This window comes from Ammospiza nelsoni, unplaced genomic scaffold (genome assembly GCF_027579445.1).
Source record: "Ammospiza nelsoni isolate bAmmNel1 unplaced genomic scaffold, bAmmNel1.pri scaffold_54, whole genome shotgun sequence".
Classification (NCBI taxonomy): domain Eukaryota; kingdom Metazoa; phylum Chordata; class Aves; order Passeriformes; family Passerellidae; genus Ammospiza; species Ammospiza nelsoni.
Window position 1 is genome coordinate 619,208 of NW_026683192.1, and position 22,819 is coordinate 642,026.

Here is a 22,819-nt window from a genome sequence, read left to right on the forward strand (position 1 = left end):
TTCGAAGACGCGGACAACTGGTTTTCAGATGGCAGCAGCTTCGTGAGGCAAGGAGTAAGAATGGCTGGCTATGCAGTCACCACTACAGAGAGGGTAATTGAGTCAAACCCCCTGCCTGCAGGGACTTCATCTCAAAAAGCAGAGCTGATAGCCCTGACCCGAGCCCTGGAATTAGCAGAGAACATGCAAATTAATATATGGACAGACTCTAAATATGCCTTTTCTGTCGTACATGCTCATGGAGCCATCTGGAAAGAAAGAGGACTGTTGACTACACAAGGAAAAACAGTCAAACATGCAGAAGAGGTTCTGCGACTGCTGGAGGCGGTCCAACTCCCAACACAGGTGGCCATAATGCATTGCAAGGGGCACTTGAAAGGCAATACTATTCCAGAAATAGGGAACAGGAAGGCAGATACAGAAGCTAAATTGGCGGCCACAAGAAATAGGGAAGCGGAAATAGCGGCCCTAATACCAGGGGAGCTGGATATCAATATCCAGCCAGATTACCAAGAATCAGATCATAGGTGGATTCAAAGGAATAAGGGCAAAATACTAGAAAATGGTTGGGGTCGATTAGAAACAGGACAGTTAGTGATACCAGGAAACGTGATGTGGCAGTTTGTGAAGGCAGAACATGAGAAGGCCCATTGGGGCCTAGATTCGCTTTACCAATATTTGCAGACCAGAATAGCAGGACCAAAATTATTTACTACTATAAAACACGTTACGTCCCAGTGTGAACGGTGTCTGAAGAACAACCCAAACACAGGAACCAAAGTACACCTAGGAGCTATAAACCGAGGTAAATTCCCAGGTGAGATATGGCAAATTGATTTTTCTGAACTCCCAAGAAAAGGGGGGTTTCGGTACCTGTTGGTATTAACTGACACATTTTCTGGGTGGCCTGAAGCATTCCCCTGTAGGACAAATAAGGAAAGAGAGGTAACTAGAGTACTGTTGAATGAAATTATTCCACGGTTTGGGGTACCGAAGAGCATTTCTTCAGATAGAGGTACACATTTCTGTGCAAAAGTAGTGAAAGCAATAAGCAAAGCATTACAAATCAATTGGCAATTGCACACGCCCTACCGTCCACAGGCCAGTGGGCAAGTGGAAAAGATGAATCATCTTATCAAACAGCAAATTGCTAAAATATGCCAAGAGACTAATTTGCAGTGGTATCAAGCTTTGCCTATTGCTCTGCTGAGACTGAGAGTCAAGCCAAGATCGAAGGAAAAGTTAAGTCCTTTTGAAATTCTATATGGTAGACCTTATGCTATGCAAGCTGTAAATGGGGATGTCATAGACCAGATTGGTAATCAATACATTTACGATTATGTAATTGCGGTGGGGAAACAGTTTGATAAGAATGCTGCTGTGATGATAGAGCACCAACCTAAGCAACCTGATTGCAAATTGCATCCGTTTAACCCCGGTGATTGGGTGTATGTTAAGAATCTTTTAGGAAAACCCCTACAAGAAAAGTGGGAGGGACCTTTCCAAGTGCTGCTGACTACCTTCACCGCGGTTCGGATCAAGGAACGACCTACGTGGATCCACTATTCACGGGTCAAGAGAGCTCCGGAAAACAAACAAGAGGAGATTAAACCTGCCCTAGATGTACAGACTTCTGAGTCAGCTGTCTCCGCAGGATCACGTGAGAATCCAACATAAACTAACATTGACTTTGCCAAAACCTTTATCTCTCATAGCAGAATTTAATGCCGAAGCTAGAGCTGCATTGCGTAGCATGCCAATACAGTGGACAGGGTGGGTTGAAACATACAGTCAACAAGGACCTGACCCACAGGACCCTATTCACGATCAGCCGTGTTTTGGGTGTGGGGAAAGAAATTGTGTGGGACTAATTGGATTTCTTTGTGGAGGTTGTGATAGAAAATTTTGGAACGTACAAAGTTGTTTACTGGACCTCCAATGTTATGAGTGTAGCTGCAAAGAAGCAAGGGAAAATGACGACTATTTGGCCTTAGAGAAATTCGCCAACAGACCCATTTTAGAGGCTAGGGAATTGTTTGAAGCTCCCGAACAAATTGTATTAGGGTGGTGCCATTGGAAAGTACACCGCTGGTTACAATATTGTTTGAAACTTAGTCGTTCTAAGGTTTTATCGACCCGTTGCTATTCTTCTGTCCCACGACATCCACTAACAAGTGACCAAATTGGACCCTTTAAAAAACAAAGAGATTTAGACACTGAACTAGAAAAGGCTATTTTACGAGTAAAACAAATTCACATCAAGCAACGAGAACGCCAAAAGAAACAAAATTGACAGCCAGACATTATGACCCCGACTCCACCCCAAACCTTTACAACTCTGATCATTGGACTCTCGATAAGTATAGCTCTTCCCCAAGACTCTTCCCCAATAGACCCATGGTCTCATGCACATCAGTGTATCCACCCGGAATTAGGAATGAGTGGACCCTATTTCGAGGTTTATGCCTTACGTAACAATCAGCCATATGCAAGTGAAGTATGGGATCAGCCCTCCATGATAGCATACAAGGGAGACCAAATCCAAATTGGGTGTCGAGAGCTTGACCCAGCAGGAGAAAGAGAAGGAAAAACAAGGCGGCTGGTATTAACAATTCAACCCTCGATGCCAGCCTCTAAACAAAACCTAATTACCTTTAGTCTAGTGAAAATGGGCAAGCCTATTGCCTGGACTCAACAAAAGGGCCCAATTTCATGTCAGTGGAGCGACTTCAGGGAAGATCCACCTGGATCACAACCCCGAAACTCGGTGATTTATAGAGAAGATTCACTTGGGGAGCTACACCCTCAAAACATAACCTATGACCCTCACCCCCTTCTCCATTCTCCGGGAGAAATTGTAGCATCTAGTGGTCCTGAGGGAGGAAAAGCACTGTGTGAGATGGCATTTAGATTGGATCAGTCAATGACGTTCACATGTGAAAGGGAGTTGAAAACACTGGGACAGGGTTTTAGCTCCCTCGGGCGTGCTCTCGGGCGTGCTGTCGAATATAGGATACAATTACCAGGAGACGTGATCCCATTGTATCCAGATCTAGACTTGCCTCAAGAAACCACCCTACCAGTGGACTGTAAAGCAGTACACAACCTAACCTTTATAGGGCCTCAGGTGATAAGAAAATCTAACGAACTAAAATTATTGTTAGACCCCACTTATTCCCTGAAAAAGGTGCAAATGAACATTCACACCGATATTACTTATTTGCAAAAGGATTGACGACCATTTATACAGCAAAGCCTTAAGGGATGGAATGCATGGCTAGCGACAAGGTCTCATCACAGAAAAACAAAAAGAGATCTAAGTGGGTGGATTGGCACCGGATTTGGCATAGTAAACACAATAGATCAAGAGGTATTAGTAAACAAATTAAGTACCGTCACATCGAGCTTAGGAAAGCTTAAGGTGCCTCTCAGTGCATCCATGCTTACATTAGCTGAAACACAATCGCTGGTGGTGAAATTACTAACCATGGTAGCAAACCATACTGCAGAGGATTTTGTAAAGCTCACTGACTACACAGGGGAACTCAGCAGAGACGTTGCACTCGCTATCCAATGCTCTCAGACGCAACAATGGGTACAATCAGTAGCGGCAGGAATAATGAGAGAAGGAACGTCAGGTATATTACCTCAAGAAATAAGGGAAACAATATTAAAGGACAATCACACTACACAATTTGAGAGGGACCATCAGGCTTGGTGGCAACTAGTGAACTTCACCTATGAGCCTCAACAAGAACACATTGAAGCTTATGTCCTCACCATTAGTGCGGCAGAGGAAAGAGCTATCTTTCCCATCCTCACTCTAGGGGCAACACACCAAGAAGTCATTGTTAGGCCAATAAACCATAACGTCTGGGCCAGTTATGATTACACCAAAAATAGGTGGCAATCGGTTAGCACAGAAGCATGCATCCCTAGAGGACAATTAGGCTATGTTTGCGAAAATGCTGTGGTAGAAGCCGAAGATTTATGCTTAGATGCTGAAAATAGTGTATGTACCTTAGAAATGCTTCCGCATGATAGAACACAATCACAAGTTTACTATATAGGAAATGGGTGTGCTTGCGTAAGGACAGCTTGTGACAACGTCACTATAGATAATTGCCTAGAAGAGACTAACAATACTAACTTTTGTGTATGCAACTTTACCAAGATCATAGGTTGTGATTTTCATTACACTGTCCCAATAACCACCCAACAGCTAATTAACGCAAATTTCAACCTATATCAAGAGATACCGAAATTACAAATAGGGATGGACGTCAAAATTCTCAAAGCAGTGCTTGCACACCCTGAAGTAAAGAAATTCGTGTAAAAGGTGAATCAAACAACTAAACGAATGGTATGGCAGATAGAACACAATTCAGAAAAGATAAAGAATGTCCTGACCGAAGTAGAACAAGTAGGCCAGCATCATTGGTGGGACATCTTTACAGGATACTCCCCAACAGCTACACAGGTCTTCCATTACCTGGTGCACCCAATGCTAGTAGTAATTGTAGCTTTGTTATTACTAACTCTTACAAACATTTGTTTGTGGTGGAGACTAAGGGGCATAATGAAGAGGACCCAAATGATTTGGGCAATGGTACGAGCCTATCAGCGTCCTGTGGGACCAGAACTTGACGAAAGAATTCGTAAGTTACAAGAAAAAGGGGGGAAATGAAGCCCTAAAGCAGATAGCCTTCCAGAAGTAATGGGTTAAAACATGGAATGAGAGGCATGTAAAGAAGGGCTTAGCACTAGAACACACGGAGAAAGCACAGCACTAGGAAAACAGAGCAATAAATTAGATAAAAGGTAGAGCATCATGACAGGGGAAGAGATAGGTATAGGAGAAACTAATAAGCTAAGCGGGTTTAGAGCCAGCAATGTCAAAACGACCCTAAGGGTTTTGCCAAGCCACGGGATCTAAGCCAAATACACCGGGAATTGACCAAATTAGGAAAAGAGTTCAAAAGTTTAAAGAGGAAGACTCATCGGAAAGACCCCGTCTATGATGAAGGCAACAGGAACGACCACCTGAAAATTCCCCAAAAGAGATGTCTCCACCTACGCTCCGCCCACGCTCCGCCTACACCACGCCCCATATGAATATGCATGATTATGTATCTGATCTGATGTAATCCTATACCCAAAATTGTATATAAGGCTTGCTTTTGCTATGTGAACTCAGAAATCCATTTTGTGATTTCTCCGACGCGTCGCTAATAAAAATACCTCCTGCTTAATTGACTTAAGCTGAGTCTGATTAGGCAGTCACTCTGCCTGTTTGGGGCAAAATTTGGCATCAAGGGCATGGGCTAGGGTGACAGGGACAGGGACAATCGCAACAAATTCCTCCTGAGCATCCCCCAGGGCAAGAGGCACAGAGACCCCTTGAGCATCCCCAGGGCACTGGACAAAATAAACTAGGCATAAATCAAACCTAATCCTACATAAAATACTTTGATGAATATTTGATTTTCCCGAGAGTCACATGTGATGGAAATGCAAACAAATCCCAAACAGGAGTAAACTGGCAATAGAAGAAATTCTGTGGCAATTCCAAGTTTCATTGGTTCCTGCACAGCTCCAGCTCAGCTGCTGGCAGGTTCCAATAAAAGGAAAGTGGAAATTAGGCCCAATCAGATTAATAGAAGGAAGGGGAAACTCTGTGTAGCTGTCACAAAGGTGACAGGGATGAAGAGAATAATGATTCTCACATTTGGCAAAGAACCCAAGCCTGTGAATTCCAGAGTTATTTGGGAATTTAGCTACTTGAATTGTGTTTTTTGTTGGACTTTTAGCAGCCTTGTGTTCCTCACCATGGGGTGAATGAACCTTGTCAGTCTCGCTGGTAACATTTGCTCCCTTTCCTCCAGTGATTTTAACAAACTTTTCAAGGAAGGACAACAAAATATTTTCTTTTTCACTGGCCACCTCTAACAGCCATTTTCCTCATCAGTTCTCCCATAAGGTGCTCAGAGGAAGCTGTGTCCAAGTTTCCAAGAGTTCCTCCAGAGAGAACCACAACCTCCTCAGAGGAGGGAAACATGCTGTTGTCAAAGGCACTTGGGGTCAGACAACGGTGCCCTAACCCACTATGGCAAAATAATGTCGCAATCTGCTTAAGAAAATTGTTGGAGAGATTCCTCTGCCACAGTTAAGATACTAACAAGACCAAATCCAAGGTGGATTTTATTGAACAGTAAATGTGAGGTAGAGAGTGAGTTGGAAAGAAAGAGAAAAGGGGGGAGAATAAGGGAGTGACAAGGGACAGAGGCCTCACCTGGAGCAGGGCCAACTGTGACATTGTCCCCTGTGTGTGTGGCCTTCCCAGGGTGGGGGTTTTACACCTGAGCCAGTTTGGGTAAGGGGGGTGGTGTTCACCCCCTGAGCAGGGATTACCCCACTGTTTCAGGTTGCAATGCAAGATGTAACCAAATGCATGTTTTCAATCCCCATCTTCATCAACTGCTATAAGCAGGTGGGGCAGAGTTCTTTATCTCTTCCATGAATCACCTCTGATAACGCCCTCCAGGGGAGATATCTTCTGTGAATGGGCCATTGAGTGTCACTGCAGGACTAATAAAATTCCATCATCCCATTGTGGGATGCTCCGCCCAGAGGGAGGATCCAAGAATTCCTACCTGGATATAAGCTGAGGCTGGCAACACCAGCAGCACCTTGCCTACTGGATTCCCAGAGGACAAGAGCTCCATAACCACCAGTGGACCTTCAGAGGAAGACCAGACTCTTCTACAGCATCACTTCTTGGACAGAATCATGTTCATCACTCCAACAGGACTGCAGCCACCATTTAATGGGACTGCAGCCACCACCCTGACCAACATGGTGTCAGGTTATATTCTGACTCTGTCAGTTTAAGGCAGTGTTTCTGTATCATTGCCTTGATCCTAATTTTGTTTTTGAATTGGAATTCTGACTTAGACTCTCCCCCTGGTTCACCTTCAATCTGGTACAAAATTTAGTGTGCTCATTTCTTGTTTTCCTCCCAAAACAGAATTTCCCATTCCTAAAACTTAGCCAGATGGAGGGAGAGACTGCAAGGAAGAGGAAGATGCCCCAGGACACCCAGGCAGGTGAGGAGGAAGTCAGTGCCCCTTTCCCCCTCTCTCCTGCTCCATCTCCCAGCCCAGCACGGCCCCTGGCTGCAGGACAACCCTGCTGCCAACGCCGTCCTTCCAGGGATGCACTGAGGGGATCTCCTTCCCTTTCCCTCTGGCATGGAGGCAAATCCCATCCTCTCCTTGTCCTTCCTCCCCCAGAGAAGGAGCTGAGGATGGAGACCAGGGAGGACAAATCTCCCGAGCAGAACCTTGTGGAAGAGGCCATTTTGAGCAGTGCCATGGTGCAGAATTACAGCTGGGAGGAAATGCCTCAGAGATCCCACAGGAGTAGGGGCTGCAAACCCAGCCCAGGGTGCTCTGAGGAGAGAAGACCCACCCTGAGCCAGGAAGGTGGACAGAGCTTCAGCCAGAGCACAGAGCTGGTGGTTCGTGAGCAGCTTCATGATCGGGAGAATGCCCACAAGTGCTCAGAGTGTGAGAAGAGCTTCAGGCACAGCAGCACCCTGATCAGCCACCAGATGATCGACACAAGGGAATGGCCCTACAAGTGTGGGGAGTGTGGGAAGGGCTTCAGTTACAGGTCTACCCTTGTGACCCACCAACGCATCCACACCGGGGAGAGGCCCTACGAGTGTCCCGAGTGCCAGAAGAGCTTTCGGACCAGCTCCGATCTCCTCAGACACCAGCTCATTCACACTGGGGAGAGGCCTTTCTGCTGCCCTGAGTGTGGGAAGGGCTTCAAGCGCCAGTCCCACCTCATCATCCACCAGCGCATCCACACTGGGGAGAGGCCCTATGAGTGCCCCACGTGTGGGAAGAGGTTTCAGACCAGCTCAAATCTCCGTCTGCATGAGCGGATTCACACAGAGGGGAGGCCCTTCCGCTGCCCTGACTGTGGGAAGGGATTCAAGCATAAGTTCACCCTTATCAGGCACCAGCGCATCCACACAGGGAAGAGGTCCTTCGAGTGTCCCTAGTGTGGGATGAGTTTCACCCAGAGCTCTGCCTTGACCAGCCACCAATGGAAGCACCGGTAAGGGACGTTCTGTCAGTGGCCCAACAGCAGAAGAGCTTCATGCCCAGCTCCAGCTTCATCCCTCATTGGAGGACCCATATTGGAAAGAGCCCTGGTGATCCATGTTCCCTGTGATCCATGCCAGGAAGACACCTGTCCCTTTTCCTGCCCCTGCCAATGACATGATGTGGGATGGAAGAACATGAGGGTCTGGCCATGGCCCTGTCATTACATTTACTCCCACCTCAGGTCATTGCCAGGGGCAGGAAAGGGACTCTCTCTCTCCCTGAGGAGAAGGGTGAAATTTCCAGGCATGGGAAATTGTGGCCAGGAAGACCCAGTGAGTTGTGTTTAATTTTCCCTGTAAACAGTTTTATTTATCCCTTCTGTTATCAATATTGTTTTTGTTCCTGTTTGTTCCTTATCTCATTGCTGTTCCCAATAAATGGTTTTTATCCCAGCCTGGAATCTTTGCCTTTTGTGCTTTCCATGGAAGGCGGGAGGGCAGCGAGGGCAGCACGGTTTTAGCAGGAGCAGGAAATTGGGGAATCCCATTCCTGAACCCTGGCCCATGGAAACCAAGCATCCCAGCTGGTCCCAGCCATGGTGGCCATGGCAACAGCCTTGGGAGCGGGTCCCTGGCTGGGGCTGTGGGAACCTCTTCCCTCTGGTGCTCAGGGACAGGAGTGGAGGGAACGGCTGCAGCTGAGTCGGGGCAGGCTCAGGTTGGATGTCAGGAAAAGGTTTTTGCCCAGAGGCTGCTGGGGCCCTGCCCAGGCTCCCCAGGGAAGGGTCCCAGCTCCAGGGCTCTCTGAGCTGCAGCAGCGTTTGTACAGCACTGCCAGGCCCAGGCTGGCATTGTTGGGGTGTCCTGGGCAGGGCCAGCAGTTGGACTGGAGGATCCTGATGGGTTTCTCCCAGCTCAGCCAATTCTGTGGTTCCGGGATCCCATGAGCCTGGGGATGGGGCTGCCAATGGTTGCCATGGCAACGGGCTGTGGCTGCAGGCCTGAGCTGGTGTCCATGGCAACCACCCCTGGCATGGGGTCTCCATGGAGCTGCCGAGGGACTGACCATAGCAACAGGGGGCTGGTGATGGTTACCATGGAAACTGACCATAGGAACAGGGGGCTGGTGATCATTGCCTGCTAAGGATCAGTTTTGTCACAGGCCTTCCGAGGTGTTCCATGGGGACTTTCCAAGAGTCTCCAGGCTGTTCCAGAGCTTGAATGTCACAGGCACAGACAGGGGCTCCATGGAGACCTCCCAGGGGATTACTGGGATGGTAAAGAGCCGTGTGGTCAGAGGTAGTCACAGCCATTCCGTGGTGACATCCCAGGGCACCTTGTGCTGCAAAGGCACCAATCTGTCACAAGCACTCACAGGGGCTCCACGGTGACATCCCAGGAGTCCCCAGGTAGCCAAAGAGCTGGGATGTCCCAGACACTCACAGGGGTTCCTGTCATGGGCACAAAGGGAGCTTCAGGCAAAACCTTTATTCCTTTATTGGAGAAACTTCTGCTGAGACATGAGGTTGAGAAATGACACCTAACAGCCACCATGGATCCTCAAACCCCTGCAGGGCCTCGAGACTTCTAAAATTCCTTCAAAGAGAGGTGACTGGAAGCGGTTGGATCCAATCCCAGCCCCAGACTTTGTCAAAGGTGTTAAAGATTAGACAGGTGGAATTGAACTTTAATGCAATTTTCCCCCCAGCATTAAAGATTGAATACCAGATAAATTTATATAAATACAGCTCTGATTTATTCTGATCGTGATTAGACAGAATGGTTCATTCCCACCACAAAGTAAATGAAAAAAGGAGTTATTGTTGCAGTCTGAGGTGGTCTGCACACAACCGTCCCCAAGTTTCTTGTGCCAATGGGTAGGAACCACGAGAGCACCAGCACATAGACACACAGACAAACACACAGACACACAGACACACACACAGACACACTCACAGACACACTCACAGACACACACACACACAGAGAAATGCTGAAAGTGTCCAGGGGCCAAAAACAAAGACAAAGGAGAGTCCAGGGTACAAATGCAGGAAAAGAGGGTTCAGAGTAGAGCACCGGGGATCCAATGCTCTGAGGGTTCAGGGGCGGTACACATGGAAGGGACCAATAGTAAATGCCAGGGTGGATGGGCAGGGTTACACACCAGTGGGAAAACAGAGAAGGGAGAACTCACCAGAACATGAACTTATAGGAGTTAAACGGGTAGAGAAGGCCAAGGGACAGTACAGAACTGGGAAAAATTAACATAGTGCTGCAGAGCACCATGGGGAAGCCTCTTTCCTCACCCTGAGCTGTGAGGAATGCCCAGAGCCTACAGTGTGTCTCTCCAGGCCATTTCTGCTGGCTTTTCCCTGGTAGGCTCACAGGTTTGCACAGTTGTGCAGTGTCACAATGATCTCCTTGGTTCTGCAGCCAGGCTGTGGCTGCTGTGTAACAATGGACCTGTGATACCATGAGGCTCCATAGTGGCACCATGGTCCCTTTGGTTCCACAAGGCCGTGCTAGGACATGATGGACCCTTGGTTCCATGAGGGGCCTGGCTCCCACAGCCCCTCACAGGGCCTTAAGGCCTCTCTGAGTTCCCCATGGCCCCTCATGGCCTCTCAAGGCCCTTCATGGCCCCTCATTGTTATGAACAAAAATTCGGTTAATATTTTTTTGTGAGAAAAAGTTACAAAAAGGCAGCCAGAGCACTGTAGCTGCCGAAGTTCTGCGTGTTTTGTTATTGTAATCATGGGTCGTTGTGGCTAATCGCTCCTTTTGTATTAGCAGAGCCTTGCCCGAGGCTAAGTTATACCTTTCCCAGAATAGTGAAGACACCTGAGAAGGTGGGGGGGTTATGTAAAGTGACTCCAAGACCAGCATTCTGTGTGGGTCCCCCACTCCGAATGTACTGAGAAAACCCCAAAAACAACGAGCCATATAAGAGTTGAGAGACTGGAGTGATGTCTGGATGCGAGGAGCGGAGTGCTGGGCCTGCAGAGATGCTGGAAGCCTTCATTGTTCCTCACCCTGTCTTCGAGAGCCCCCGGGGCAGGTCTGGGAGGAAGCGAGACCCAGACCAAACCAACATCTGATGGGGACACCACGCCCTAAAGGCTCCCACGAGGACCGGATCCCCCAGCTCTGCCCCTTGTGGACAAAGCTGTGCATATCCTCCTCCTCTGAGTCGCCCTGGGCGCCACGACAGGGACTGCAGCCCTGCCGACCTGCCCAGTCCTGAGCTGATCACTTTTAATAAAGGCATTAAAAAGGAGAAGAAGTCTCCTGGCCCTGTTTATTTCACTCATGACAGATGGCCCCTCACAGCCCCTCACAGCCCCTCTCAGCCTCAGGCCTGGGGCTCCACCCAAGGCAGGAGAACAGGTTGGGCCCTACTTGTTCTGCTTTCATTTCAGTCCCTTCACAGCCATGAGTACAGAAAGGCTGAAATGGAGCCTTTCCCCAGCGTTTCCCTCGGGGTTAATTGCGGGCTGAAGCTCTGTGCTGGCCCCGGCCCCAGCGCCACCATCCCTGCAGCCGCCAGGCCTTTGCTGTCCCCCCGTGTCCGTTCCCTGTCCCCGAGTCCCGCCCGGCTCTGGCAGCAGCAGCAGCCACAGCGCAGGGGGCGCCGGCCCGGCCCAGCCGGGGCTCCCGGCCAGGAGCAGCAGCAGCGCCGGCCCCTTCTCGCCTGCTCCTGCTTCGGCTCCCAAGGGCTTTTTCCAGCTCAGTTCTGGAGCAGAGCAACCAGCACCCACACACAGCCCTGACTGCTCAGGGCCCGCCTGTGCTGCCCCGAGCCAGCCCTCAGAGGAAGAAAGGATTGGGTTCCAGCACTGTTTCCAGCTCTGTTTTACTCACCCTGAGGTGAAAGGAAGAGGCTGCTGGTGTATTACAGCAACCTGAGTGGGTCGCTGGGGTGGTGAGAGAAAGACGAGAATCTTGTTTCTTGATCAGAAGGCTGAATTTATTGATATATGATATATAATACATTATGACTATACTAATAGGAATAAAGAGAGAAGTTGCAGAGCTGCTAAGCTAAGCTAAGAATAGAAAGAAAGAATCTATAACAAAGTTGTGTCCAGGGACTCTGTCCCCAGCTTGCTCCTGTGATTGGCTCTTAATTATAAACATCAGAACATGAACCAATCACAGGTGCATCTTATTGCATTCCACAGCAGCTGATAACAATTGTTTACATTCTCTTCCTCTGGGGCCCTCAGCTTCCCAGAAAATGCAGAAATCTGAAAGAAAGTATTTCTGTGAAAAAATGTCTGCGACACTGGTGCCTTTGCCTTGGGAACTGCAGATCATGGCTGCTCTTGGCCCTCTTCTGCTTGCCACCTGAATTTTATCCATAAAAATGCAAGTGCCTCTTTCAGTTGGTGCTACCCATGGTGCTTTCATGACAGTGAAGTCAGTATTTTTGTCACAGGCATAAAGATCAGCAGATACTGAAAAGCTCACCAGCCCCTGAACACTAAGATGAGGGGAATTAAAGCCACACAGGCCACATTTGCAGCGCTCAAATACAGCCCTGTTGCTGACGTTGTTGAAATAGAATAAGCTGACAGAGGCTGTCACAGAATTTGCCTCCGCAATGTGGAATTAAATAAAAAAATCCACCAGGAGAAACAGAAACCAGAACTTCTCGACTCGCTTCATTGCTCCTTCCTAGCAGCAGGAAACACAGATGCCCAGAGGTGTTTTGCACTGCTGCTGCCCCCAGTTTGAGCCCAGGCTCTGCCCAGTCCCAGCGGGAACCTGAGCCCAGCCCAGGGAGCTCAGTGCACGCGGGGCCAGGCCCAGAGCCCTGGGCACGGCCGCCCATTGCGGGGCAGCAGTGCAGACGGAATGTCCTGCGGCCCAAACCTGCTGCTCCTGCCACAAAGCGCCAGCCTTCTCCCCCTCCTCCTCCTCTCACAGCACGGCACAAATTCCAGCTTGGAGGAGGCTGCCCCAGAGAGGGCTCCAGCTCCTGTTCCAGCCTGAGTGTCCCTGCAGAGGAACAGGGCATCTTTCAGCCACTTCCACAAGCTCAGGCTTCACACTTCATAGGGAATCTGGGATGCAAATGGCCTTGCTAAGAAAGCCAAAAGATGAGGGAATGGATTAGTAATTATTAGAAAAATTTACCCTTCTTCCAGGCAAGGTTCACCCGGTCATTCCCTGCATTTCTCCTTTTCAGATTGTTTCAGTCAGCTACTCTGAGAGGTCCATCTTGTTCTGGTACTTATCATGAACTGATTGTGCTCTTGATTTATGCACCAAGGCACCAGATGTGGAATTCAGAAACAAACTCCCTCTGTCAGAGCATTTTCACATTCCAGATAATTTTCAAGATGTCCAGTGACGGGTTGGAATGATCGTCACACAACTCTCCACTTGAGGCTGCAGGCTCTGGAGATTCTTTCTCTGCATTCAGCCAGGCTTGTATTCCCTAACAATTCTTTGTACCACCCCCTATTTTCTTAGCCTAGAAAAGCAACAATGAAAACCTTACCCATAGCACAACTCCCCAGTCCACCAGGAAAAGAAAGGACAAGTTGTCAAGTCCTCAAAACTTTTGTCCTGTTTTGCTGCAAGAGTCCTGCTGCACACAGTGTGGAAAGCCAAGAGAAGCCGCAGTTGGTGGCACATCTTGTGACAAGAGCTCAACCTCATTCTCCAGGAAAGGTCTCTGAGAAGAGCAGACAGGATCACAGAGAAGATTCCTGGAAAACTGAACCAGCATTCCAGAAGTGAAATGAAAATGGAAAGAAATCATCTGAAATGTTTTCCTCAGTTTATTTCTATGCTCCTCTTTTCCATCTTGCAATACTTCTCCATGCCATGAGTTCTAAATGCATCTCACCTCTAAGATCAACGACTTAGTGAGTTTTAGACACACTAAAATACCATGACCTGCACAGTTTGCCTTCCCCTGTTTTTGTTGGAAAGCAAAGCTGGAGACACAAGTGCAGCGCTTGGGTCGGGCACAAATCCTGCAGGCAGGGAATGTGCTCTGGCAGTGTGTGACCCTCAGCAGGGACAATGCTCAGCAATCCTGCAGGCAGGAAATGTGCCCCGGCAGTGTGTGACCCTCAGCAGGGACAATGCTCAGCAGCGTTGCTGTGCTCGGTCCCCATGGAACCATGCCAGGAGCAGCTGCTGAGCACAGAAGCCATTGCAGCCCCCGCCCTGCTCCAGAGCCCCTTGGCAGGGTGGGCTCCTGCCCTGGCTCTTTGTGCCAGGAGCTGGCAGAGCTGGGTGCAAGGAGTCCAGGGAGGGCACAGAAACGCTGGGTGAGAAATGCTGGGGCACAGCGAGATGGGCGAGTGCAGCCGGCCAGGGCAGAGGAGCAGCACACACAGGGGGCACAGCCTGCAGGACAGATGGCCAAGGAGAGAAAACATCTTCTCAGGAGGGTGGAGAACAAACTTTTAGTTGCAAACTTCAGAGAATGAGGTACTTGGGAAATCTTAAATAGCATTGAATTACAGTAAATCACTTCATAAAGCACTGACTTAGCAAACTCTAACCTGTCCAACTTCAAGTTATCCAGATTTCAAGAAGATGAAGTCAGGAGAAGAGAGAGAGGGAGACAGAGATCCACAGTCAGTCATGGATCTCAGCTGCTGTGAGCTCCAGGGCCGTGGGATGTGTCAGTGTCACACCCGTGTCAGAGCCTGACCTGCTCTGGTCCCTCTCACAGGTGAGGTTTTTGGGGTACCAGGGGCTTGGCAATCACTTTGGGGCTGGGCCAGAGGCTGCAGTGGCTGGGTTGGGGCAGTGACCACCCCACCTATGCAGAACTCTCCCTGCCCCCAAACACGCACTGGAGATGTCTGGGGCCGTTCATCATTTCTCTGCTCTCCAGCACCAAGGCAACGGACTCTGGCTACAGCTCTGAGCTCGTGCCCAAGGCAACCACCCCTGGCAATGGGGGTCCATGGAGCTGCTCTCAGGAAAGACCCCCAAGAGCTGGGGAGTGCCCAAAACTGCCTCAGAAACATGAGATACTCCAAAATCTCTTCAGGAATGTGGATTATTCAAGAACTCATTCAGTAATGGGCTCCCCCTCCCTTCATCATCCCCAAACTTTGGCTGTCTCATTCCAGACCCCAGCCCACCTCCCCAGTCAATCCCCAACCCATCCCACCCCTCCTGGACATCAACGCCCCCTTTCCAAGCCATATTTCCCCCATTTCCCACCTCCCAAACCCCATCCCACCCATCCTGCCCCACCTAATGCCCATGTCAAGCCTCCTGATTTGAAGGCCACTTTGCTCAATCCCCTTCCAACCCCATTCCACACCAAAGAGCTGTGGAATCCAGGAGTTTTGGGGTGGGATTGAGTAGTTTTCAGTGGCATTGAGTTGACAGATTGAACCCTCTTGTCTCTTTTAGTGCCAAGAAAGGGAAACAAGTACATCAAATACCCCCAAATTCTCCCAATTATCTCCCTGAATCCCAGATTGCCCTGAAACACAAGTAAAAAGTGAGGCTTTAGATGCCCTTGATGAATTTATTGAGTTTTACCCCAATTTTCTCTTTTTTAAAGAGATGAAGATGAATCCAAAGAAAATTAGGGTCAAAACAAAAGAAAGTGCAGCCGCCTTCCCAATGCAGATCACCAGGAATGTGGATGGCCAGGGCTCTGACCAACGTGGGTCCTCCCATGGGGGATGAAGCTGGAGCAGAGCATGAAGCTCCCCCTGCAGCTGGGGCACTAACAGGGCTGCCCTTACCGGTGCCTCCGTTAGTGTTGGGTAAAGAACGAGCGGTCTGAGAAGCTCTTTCCACACTGGGGACACTCTTAGGGCCTCTCCCCGGTGTGGATGCGCCGGTGGGTGACGAGGGTGGAGTTGTGCCTGAAGCCCTTCCTGCAGTCAGGGCAGCAGAAGGGCCTCTCCTCGGTGTGAATGCGCTCATGTACAAGGAGGTGGGTGCTGGTGTGAAACCTCTTCTGACACTGGGGACACTCGTAGGGCCTCTCCCCAGTGTGGAACCTCTGGTGGACAACCAGGTCAGACCTGTGGCTGAAGTTCATCCCACATTCCAAGCACTCGTAGGGCCGTTCCCCAGTGTGGATCCTCTGGTGGCAGATCAGGTTGAATCTCTTCCTGAAGCTCTTCCCACACTCCAAGCACTCATAGGGCCTCTCACTGGCATGAAGCTGCTCATGGGCCACCAGCTCTGTGCTCTGGCTGAAGCTCTGTCCACCTTCCTGGCCCAGGGTGGGTCTTCTCTCCTCAGAGCACCCTGGGCTGGGTTTGCAGCCCCTCCTTGTGTGGAATTGCTGGGGCTTTTCCTCCCCATTGGGTTCCTGCACTGTGGACTCAAAACAGCCTCTTCCATGAGGTTCTGCTGTGGGGATTTGTCCTCCCTGGTCTCCATCCTCAGCTCCTTCCCTGGGGAAGGAAGGACAAGGAGAGGATGGGATTTGCCTCCTTGCCACCCGAAAGGGGAAGGAGATCCCCCCAGTGCATCCCCAGCAGGACGGGGTTTGCAGCAGGGTTGTCCTGCAGCCGGGGCCCGTGCTGGGCTGGGAGATGGAGCAGGAGAGAGGGGGAAAGGGGCACTGACTTCCTCCTCACCTGCCTGGGTGTCCTGGGGCATCTTCCTCTTCCTCCAAGCCTTCTCCTCCTCCATATTGCCAAGATTTGGGAATGGGAAATCCTGGTTTGGGGAAAAACAAGGTGTGAATGCCTTGGGCTGGGGATTCCTCCCACCCAAGTCCATCACCAGAAGTCATCTGGTGTCCATAAAATCCTTCAAAAATCAAGAGTGAATCAAAAAAAGCCACCAGGATTTTCCCGTTTCCAGTCTCTTGGGTTCTGGTGGTCCCCTGTCTCAGGGCTGTTGGAGATCCCATGGGCACTGGGGATCTCCCCTCTCCAGGGTCCTGCTTGGGGATGTTGGGGGGTTTTGGGGTCCCCTTCTCCAGCTTCACCCCAGTCCTGTCACTAGGGGCTGTCCCCTCTTCCCACCACCCTGTCCTGGTTTAGGGCAAATTTGGGAGAAAATCTCCAAAAGAGTTTCCTCTAGAAAGCAGATTCAAGTGGCCCCTCCTCCAACCAGATCAAGAAAATATTTCCATGGAGAAAAGGGGAAAAAACCTGTTTATTTAACAGGCAAAGCATTCACCAGCACAAAAAATGAACAATATTAAAAAAGAAAACCTCTTGCCGCTCCAAAAGAGATGACAAACTCAGAAAGTCCCTCCGTGGGCTGTAGCTCAGCTCACTCAGTCTCTTATCAGTCTCTTATGAGTCTGTTAACGGCCCCTCCAGCACTGGAACTGCTGCGGCCCAGGCTCAGCCTGGTCGGCCACAGGTGTGAGCTGCCAGTGGTGTTCTGGGTGTTCAGTCCAGAGCAGGTTTAAACAGCTCCAAAGAAATAGAAAAACCACAGTTGGGGGAACTTCTCTGCCTCAGCGAGCTAAAACTAACTAAAAGCAAAGGAGAGCTCTGTCCTGCTGTCTGTCCAACTGCAGACAACCAATACCTTAGGTTTTAAATTTTTCCATTCTGTTTTGATGTGCAGCTTTTAGCTTTATATTAAGTGTTACTGGGATCTTTTCACAGGGTGGTGAAGACAAAACAATCCTTTTCTAGCTGGAGACTCAAGGACAATCTCTTAAAACTTCAGGCCCAAAGCATAAACAACGTGAAAAGAGGAGAGCAGGCATGCAAGCAAGGAAGATGTAACTTCATAATTTGAAACTATTAATTGAGCAGTTAACTTCTATATACAAATGGACTAAAACTCATAAAAATGTGAGATCTCATGAGCAAGCCCTCTTTTGCTCCCATCTTGGAGCCATCCACACAGAGCCACAGCTGTGGCTCCTCTGCTGCCAGGGTGTGGCCTTTGAAGGCACTTCAATAAAAATCAACTTTATTCCTCTTAACTCCGTCTGGCCTCTGTTCCAGCTCCATAAGGTACAACAGTGCAGGAGCCGGAATGTGGAGGAGTGAGTTCAGTGTATGAAAACAAACTACTGCTTCTCCCTCCTCCCCTTCACTCTCAGAACCAGCCTTAAAGGTGCAGAACTCATTTCTGGGCTAAACGGACCGATGGGGGTACGAGCATCATGAAGTCACCCCAGGACACCCCTGTCAGGGTCAGGGGGTCCCGTCCCCGCCTCATCTCCGGGCTGCCGGGGGTCCCCCAGCTCCGGTATCGCCCCTTTCCCTCTCCCCCCCCCGGGGGTCCCCCGTTCCACAGCCCCGGCTCTCACGGGGATCCCCAAAACCAATGTCCCGCCCCGTCGGTACCGGGCCATCCCCACGTGGACCCCCCGGACCCTCCCGAGGGGCGATCGCGGCTCCTCTCCCCCCGAAAAAGCTCCTCTCAGGGAGCCCGGAGATATCCGGGGCTCGAGTCCGGGATCTGCTGGCTCCGAACACTCTCCAAAAAATCCTCCCGGAGACCCCTGGCTGGAGCCGGGGCGAGCTCGGCCTCCGCCCTCACCTGCGGCTCGGGGCTGGGGGCGATGCTCCCGGGGCAGGGGTGCTGCAGGCTCGGCGTGCGGGCGCTGCGAGCGCCGCGATTCTCCCGCTCCTGCTCCTCCTCTCCCTCCTCTTGCTCCCGCATTTCCTTCGCTCCAGCCCGGATCCCCCTTTCCCACCGCTCTGCCCCGCGGCCCCGCAGCACCGGCTGCTGGGTGGGGGAGCCCCCGATCGGCCCCAGGGCTGGGCAGGGGGCTCGGGGACCCCCCCGGGGCGGATCCGTCCCCCCGGCCCCGAGCACCCTCAGCGGTGAGAGGGACACAGAGCCCCTGTCCCCAGCCCTGCACAGGCATTGCCTGAGGCCAGAGGGATGGAGACCCGCCGAGCACCCCCTGGGCTGAGAGGGACAGAGACTGCCCCGAGCATCTCCTGGCACAGGGTGTGAGGGGGAGTGGAACCCCCAGGCATTCCCTGGGGTGAGAACGATGGAGACCCCCTGGGAATGGCCTGGGGTGACAGGGACAGGGACAACCCCTCCAGCCCCTCCCAAGGATTCCCAGGCCATGACGTACAGAGACCCCTCAAGCATCCACTGGGCACTGTGTTATAAATGAGAAGCTTGACTGGGCCAATATTCAAGCAGCAATCAATTTATTAATTAATATGGTAAAGCATGAGCAATACAGCACTGGGTACAGTGGGGGAAGTTTTCCCTCCAACTGCACACCAATAGTTGAGGCTTACAGGTACTTATAGGGGTACTCATCAGCTTTCTCAGCAGTTTCTATTCCCAATTTTTACATCCCAATTCTATACCTATTGTGAATTAATTTTTCTCAGGATGCATCCCAGAAAGGAGTATCTCCAGATGGTGGTGGTTCGATTTCCGAAAGAAGGAAGAAATCTCCCAGATGGTGTGGTCCAGCTCTCCAGATGTGGGTCCACCTTTTAATTGCAAGGACTATAAATCTCATAACAGTGATGTCCAGCTACTCTTGGTCGAAACCCTAAATCCTTGAGTTGATGTTCATCTTCCTTTCTCATGCTGCTGTTCACAGTTTTAAGTGTGTGATAAGCCTGTTTCCTTTTATATATTCTAAAGCTATAGTTTCAAAGATCCTTACTACAAGAAGTATTCTCAAATTATACTTCAAAAGGTTATTATTATTGCAAAACTCTTTAAGACTTATCTACAAGCAGAAAGTTCCTGTCAAAAAGCAATATCCTAAAAGCGTTAATTCAAATGCTCCTATATCACTTTAAGACTTATCAAGGATAATTACAAACAAAAGATAGATAGGTTCAAAGACCTTCTTCCAAGCTTTGCTTTCCTCAGTAATTATTAGAATTCATCTTTATACCTGTCCCATGGTCAGTTTCCACACAAATTACAATCACAAATACCACGTTGCCTGTATGTACCTGGCACGAAACACAGCTTTGTATTTCACAGGGGGGCACAGGGACGGCTCCTTTGAGAAGCTGCTGGAAGCTTCCACCGTGTCTGGCACAGCCAATTCCTGGTGGCTTCAAAGATGGACCTGCTGCTGGCAAAGGCTGGGCCAGTTACAAATGGTGGCAATGCCTCTGTGATAACAGATTTTAAAAGAAATCAAAATAGAGATTGTGGCGCAGTTTAAACTCCAGTCAGAGGAGAGCAGAGGGAGAACATGTGAGAAGAACAACTCTGCAGACCTCAAGGTCAGTGCAGAAGGAGGGGCAGGAGGTGTGCCAGGCCCTGGAGACCCAGGCACCCTGTAGGAAAGCCATGGAGAGAGGGGCCCTGCTCCCAGGCTGGAGCAGCCTGTCCCTGGAAGAATGCACCCCCTGGAAGAGTGACCCATGGTGCAGCAGTTTGGGAAGGACTGTTGTCCCTGGCATGGACTCACACTGCAGCAGTTTGCAGAGGGCTGCTGCCCCTGAAACGGACTCACATGGGAGAAGCTCCTGCAGAACTGTCTCCCTTGGGAGGGACCCACGGTGCAGCAGGGGAACCACTCCTCTCCCTGAGCAGGGGCAGAAGCCATGGGTGATGAACTGACCATAACCCCCATTCCCTGTCTCCCTGCACTGCTGGGATGGGAGACAGAGCTGGAAGGAGGGAGGTGAGGGGCTTATTTTATTTCCCCTTTTCCTGCTCTGACCTTGACAGTAATAAATGAATTTCATATCTCTAAGCTAAGCCTGTTTTTCCCAGGACAGTATTTGATGAGCTATCTCGCCCGGTCCTTATCTCAACCCATGAACCCTTTATTAAATTCTCTTTGTCCAGCTGCAGAGGGGAGTGAGTGAGCAGCCCACATGGATGCCTGGCATTTGGCCTGGGTCAACCCACGACACCTTGGTGCCACAGGGTCACAATGGACCCTTGGCTCTATGGGGTCTCATTGGTTCCATCAGGCCCTGCAGGGCCACTTAATTCAACAAGGCCCCAAAGTTTCACAGTGGTCTCCAGGATTCCATGAGGCCCTGCAATGTCAAAATGGACCTTTGGATCCATGGAGGCCCACAGTGTCACAATGGGCTCTTTTGGTCCTACAGCTTCACAATGGCCCCTGGGTTCCATGTGTCCTGCACTGTTCCATGAATCCTTAGTTCCATGGGGTCCTCTGGGGTCACAATGGTCTCCTTGGTTTCATGGTGCCACAGTTGCCATAATTTCCATGGTATCACAACTGCCCTTGGATCCCAAGAGGCCCCAGAGTGTGACAATGGCCCTTTGCTTCCATGACACCCTGCAGTGTCACAATGGTGTCCATGATTCCATCAGGCCCTGCAGTGTCACCGTGGACAGTTGGTTCAATGACACTCCACAATGTCACCACGGCCCCTTGGTTCTACAGAGCCCCACTGTGTCACTGTGGTCCCTTTGCTTCCAAGGCTCAGAAGTGCCAGAATGACCCTTTGGTTCCATCAGGCCTTGAAGTTTCAAAATGGTCTCCATGGTTTCATGAGTACCCCCTGTGTCACAAGAGACTCTTGGTTCCCTGAAATTCTTCAGTGTCACAATTGACTCCTTGGTTCCATGAAGGAGTCCTGCTGTGTCACAATGTCCATGGTTCCATGAGTGTCCATAGTGTCACCACGGTCTCCTTGGATCCCCAGTATCACCATGGTCTCCTTGGATCCCCAGTATCACCATGATCTCCTTGGTACCATCCAGGCCTTTTAACAAGAGATAGGGAGCCATTCTGTGCCTTAGATGAAAAGCTGCAGAACTCATGGTTGTGAGGCTGTGTCACTGACAAGAAACAAAAACCACCTGAATCTGAACGCCAAATATCATCTCAAGTACCTTCAATCCCAGCCTCGACAGAGATAGAAAATACAAACAGATTCCACAGTAAATCAAAAACAGGGACCATATTTTGAATGCAGGCAAAATGCATTCAAGTGCATTTGAATGCACTCGCTATGATGGGGAGGTGATAATCCCCTATTCCAAGAGTGAACTTACGAAGGGCTGACTATTGAAGGAACTACAGAGAACCACAATATAAGAAAAGCAGGTGGCACAAGTAATTCTGGGATAGGGAGCCCAGAAAGCAAGAGCAGATGAACCAGTGCAGTTGCCACCAAGAAGATCACGTTCACACGCTGTGGGCAGCAACCCCATCAGGCCGTGTCACCATCCCCTGGTACAAGGGGGGTCACGATGGTTCGTTTCACTGATCTCAGGGTGCAAAGACACACAGCAGGGGACTTTCAGTATTGACCAAAACAAATGCACCTTTTTGTGAGTGCCCACAGGAGATGCAACAGAAAGATTAGAAAGGAGATGAAGGATAGAGAGACAGAGAAAAGGAGGGGGGGGAATAGCTGCCACCAGAGAGATTAAATCATCCTCATGGTCCGGCCAATAGATCCGTCTGGTCATGTCAGGGACAGTCTCAAAGTCTTTGGTTAACTCAGGGCTCTTTTATAATCTACCGCCGGAAGGGGAGCAGGATGGCACATGGAGGGAACAGTGGAGAATAAATCCATTGGGAGCAGGTACAGACAGTCCAGTTCTGAACACACAAACCGGTGCCAGCAGTGAGTGGGGCCCGTTGTTTCAGGACTGGTTCCTATGGGAAACATCCCTCTTCCCATGGCAGACATCCCGCTCCAGTCAGGCCAGCACCCCTGGGTTAGAATTTGAAGGGTCTCAGTCTCAGTCCTTGGGGAGGGCTTCAATCTCTGTCCTTGTAGGCAGCTGTGAGGCAGATGAGGGATCTTTGGACCGTCTCTTACAGACTGACATCCCAAAACATAAAAATAATTA

At 50.1% G+C, this 22,819-nt stretch overlaps 1 protein-coding gene and 1 pseudogene across 1 annotated transcript in view; one reads left to right on the forward strand and one right to left on the reverse strand.

The window, feature by feature from the left end:
* Positions 1-8,071, forward strand: part of LOC132087180 (zinc finger protein 883-like) — a 448,191-nt gene extending 440,120 nt beyond the window's left edge. Inside the window, exon 6 of the mRNA XM_059493213.1 lies at positions 7,559-8,071. Coding sequence (XP_059349196.1) covers positions 7,559-8,071 — 513 coding nt within the window. The remainder of the gene's footprint in view (positions 1-7,558) is intronic.
* A 7,789-nt stretch (positions 8,072-15,860) lies between these two features.
* LOC132087181 (zinc finger protein 239-like) overlaps positions 15,861-22,819 on the reverse strand; it is a 28,744-nt pseudogene continuing 21,785 nt past the window's right edge.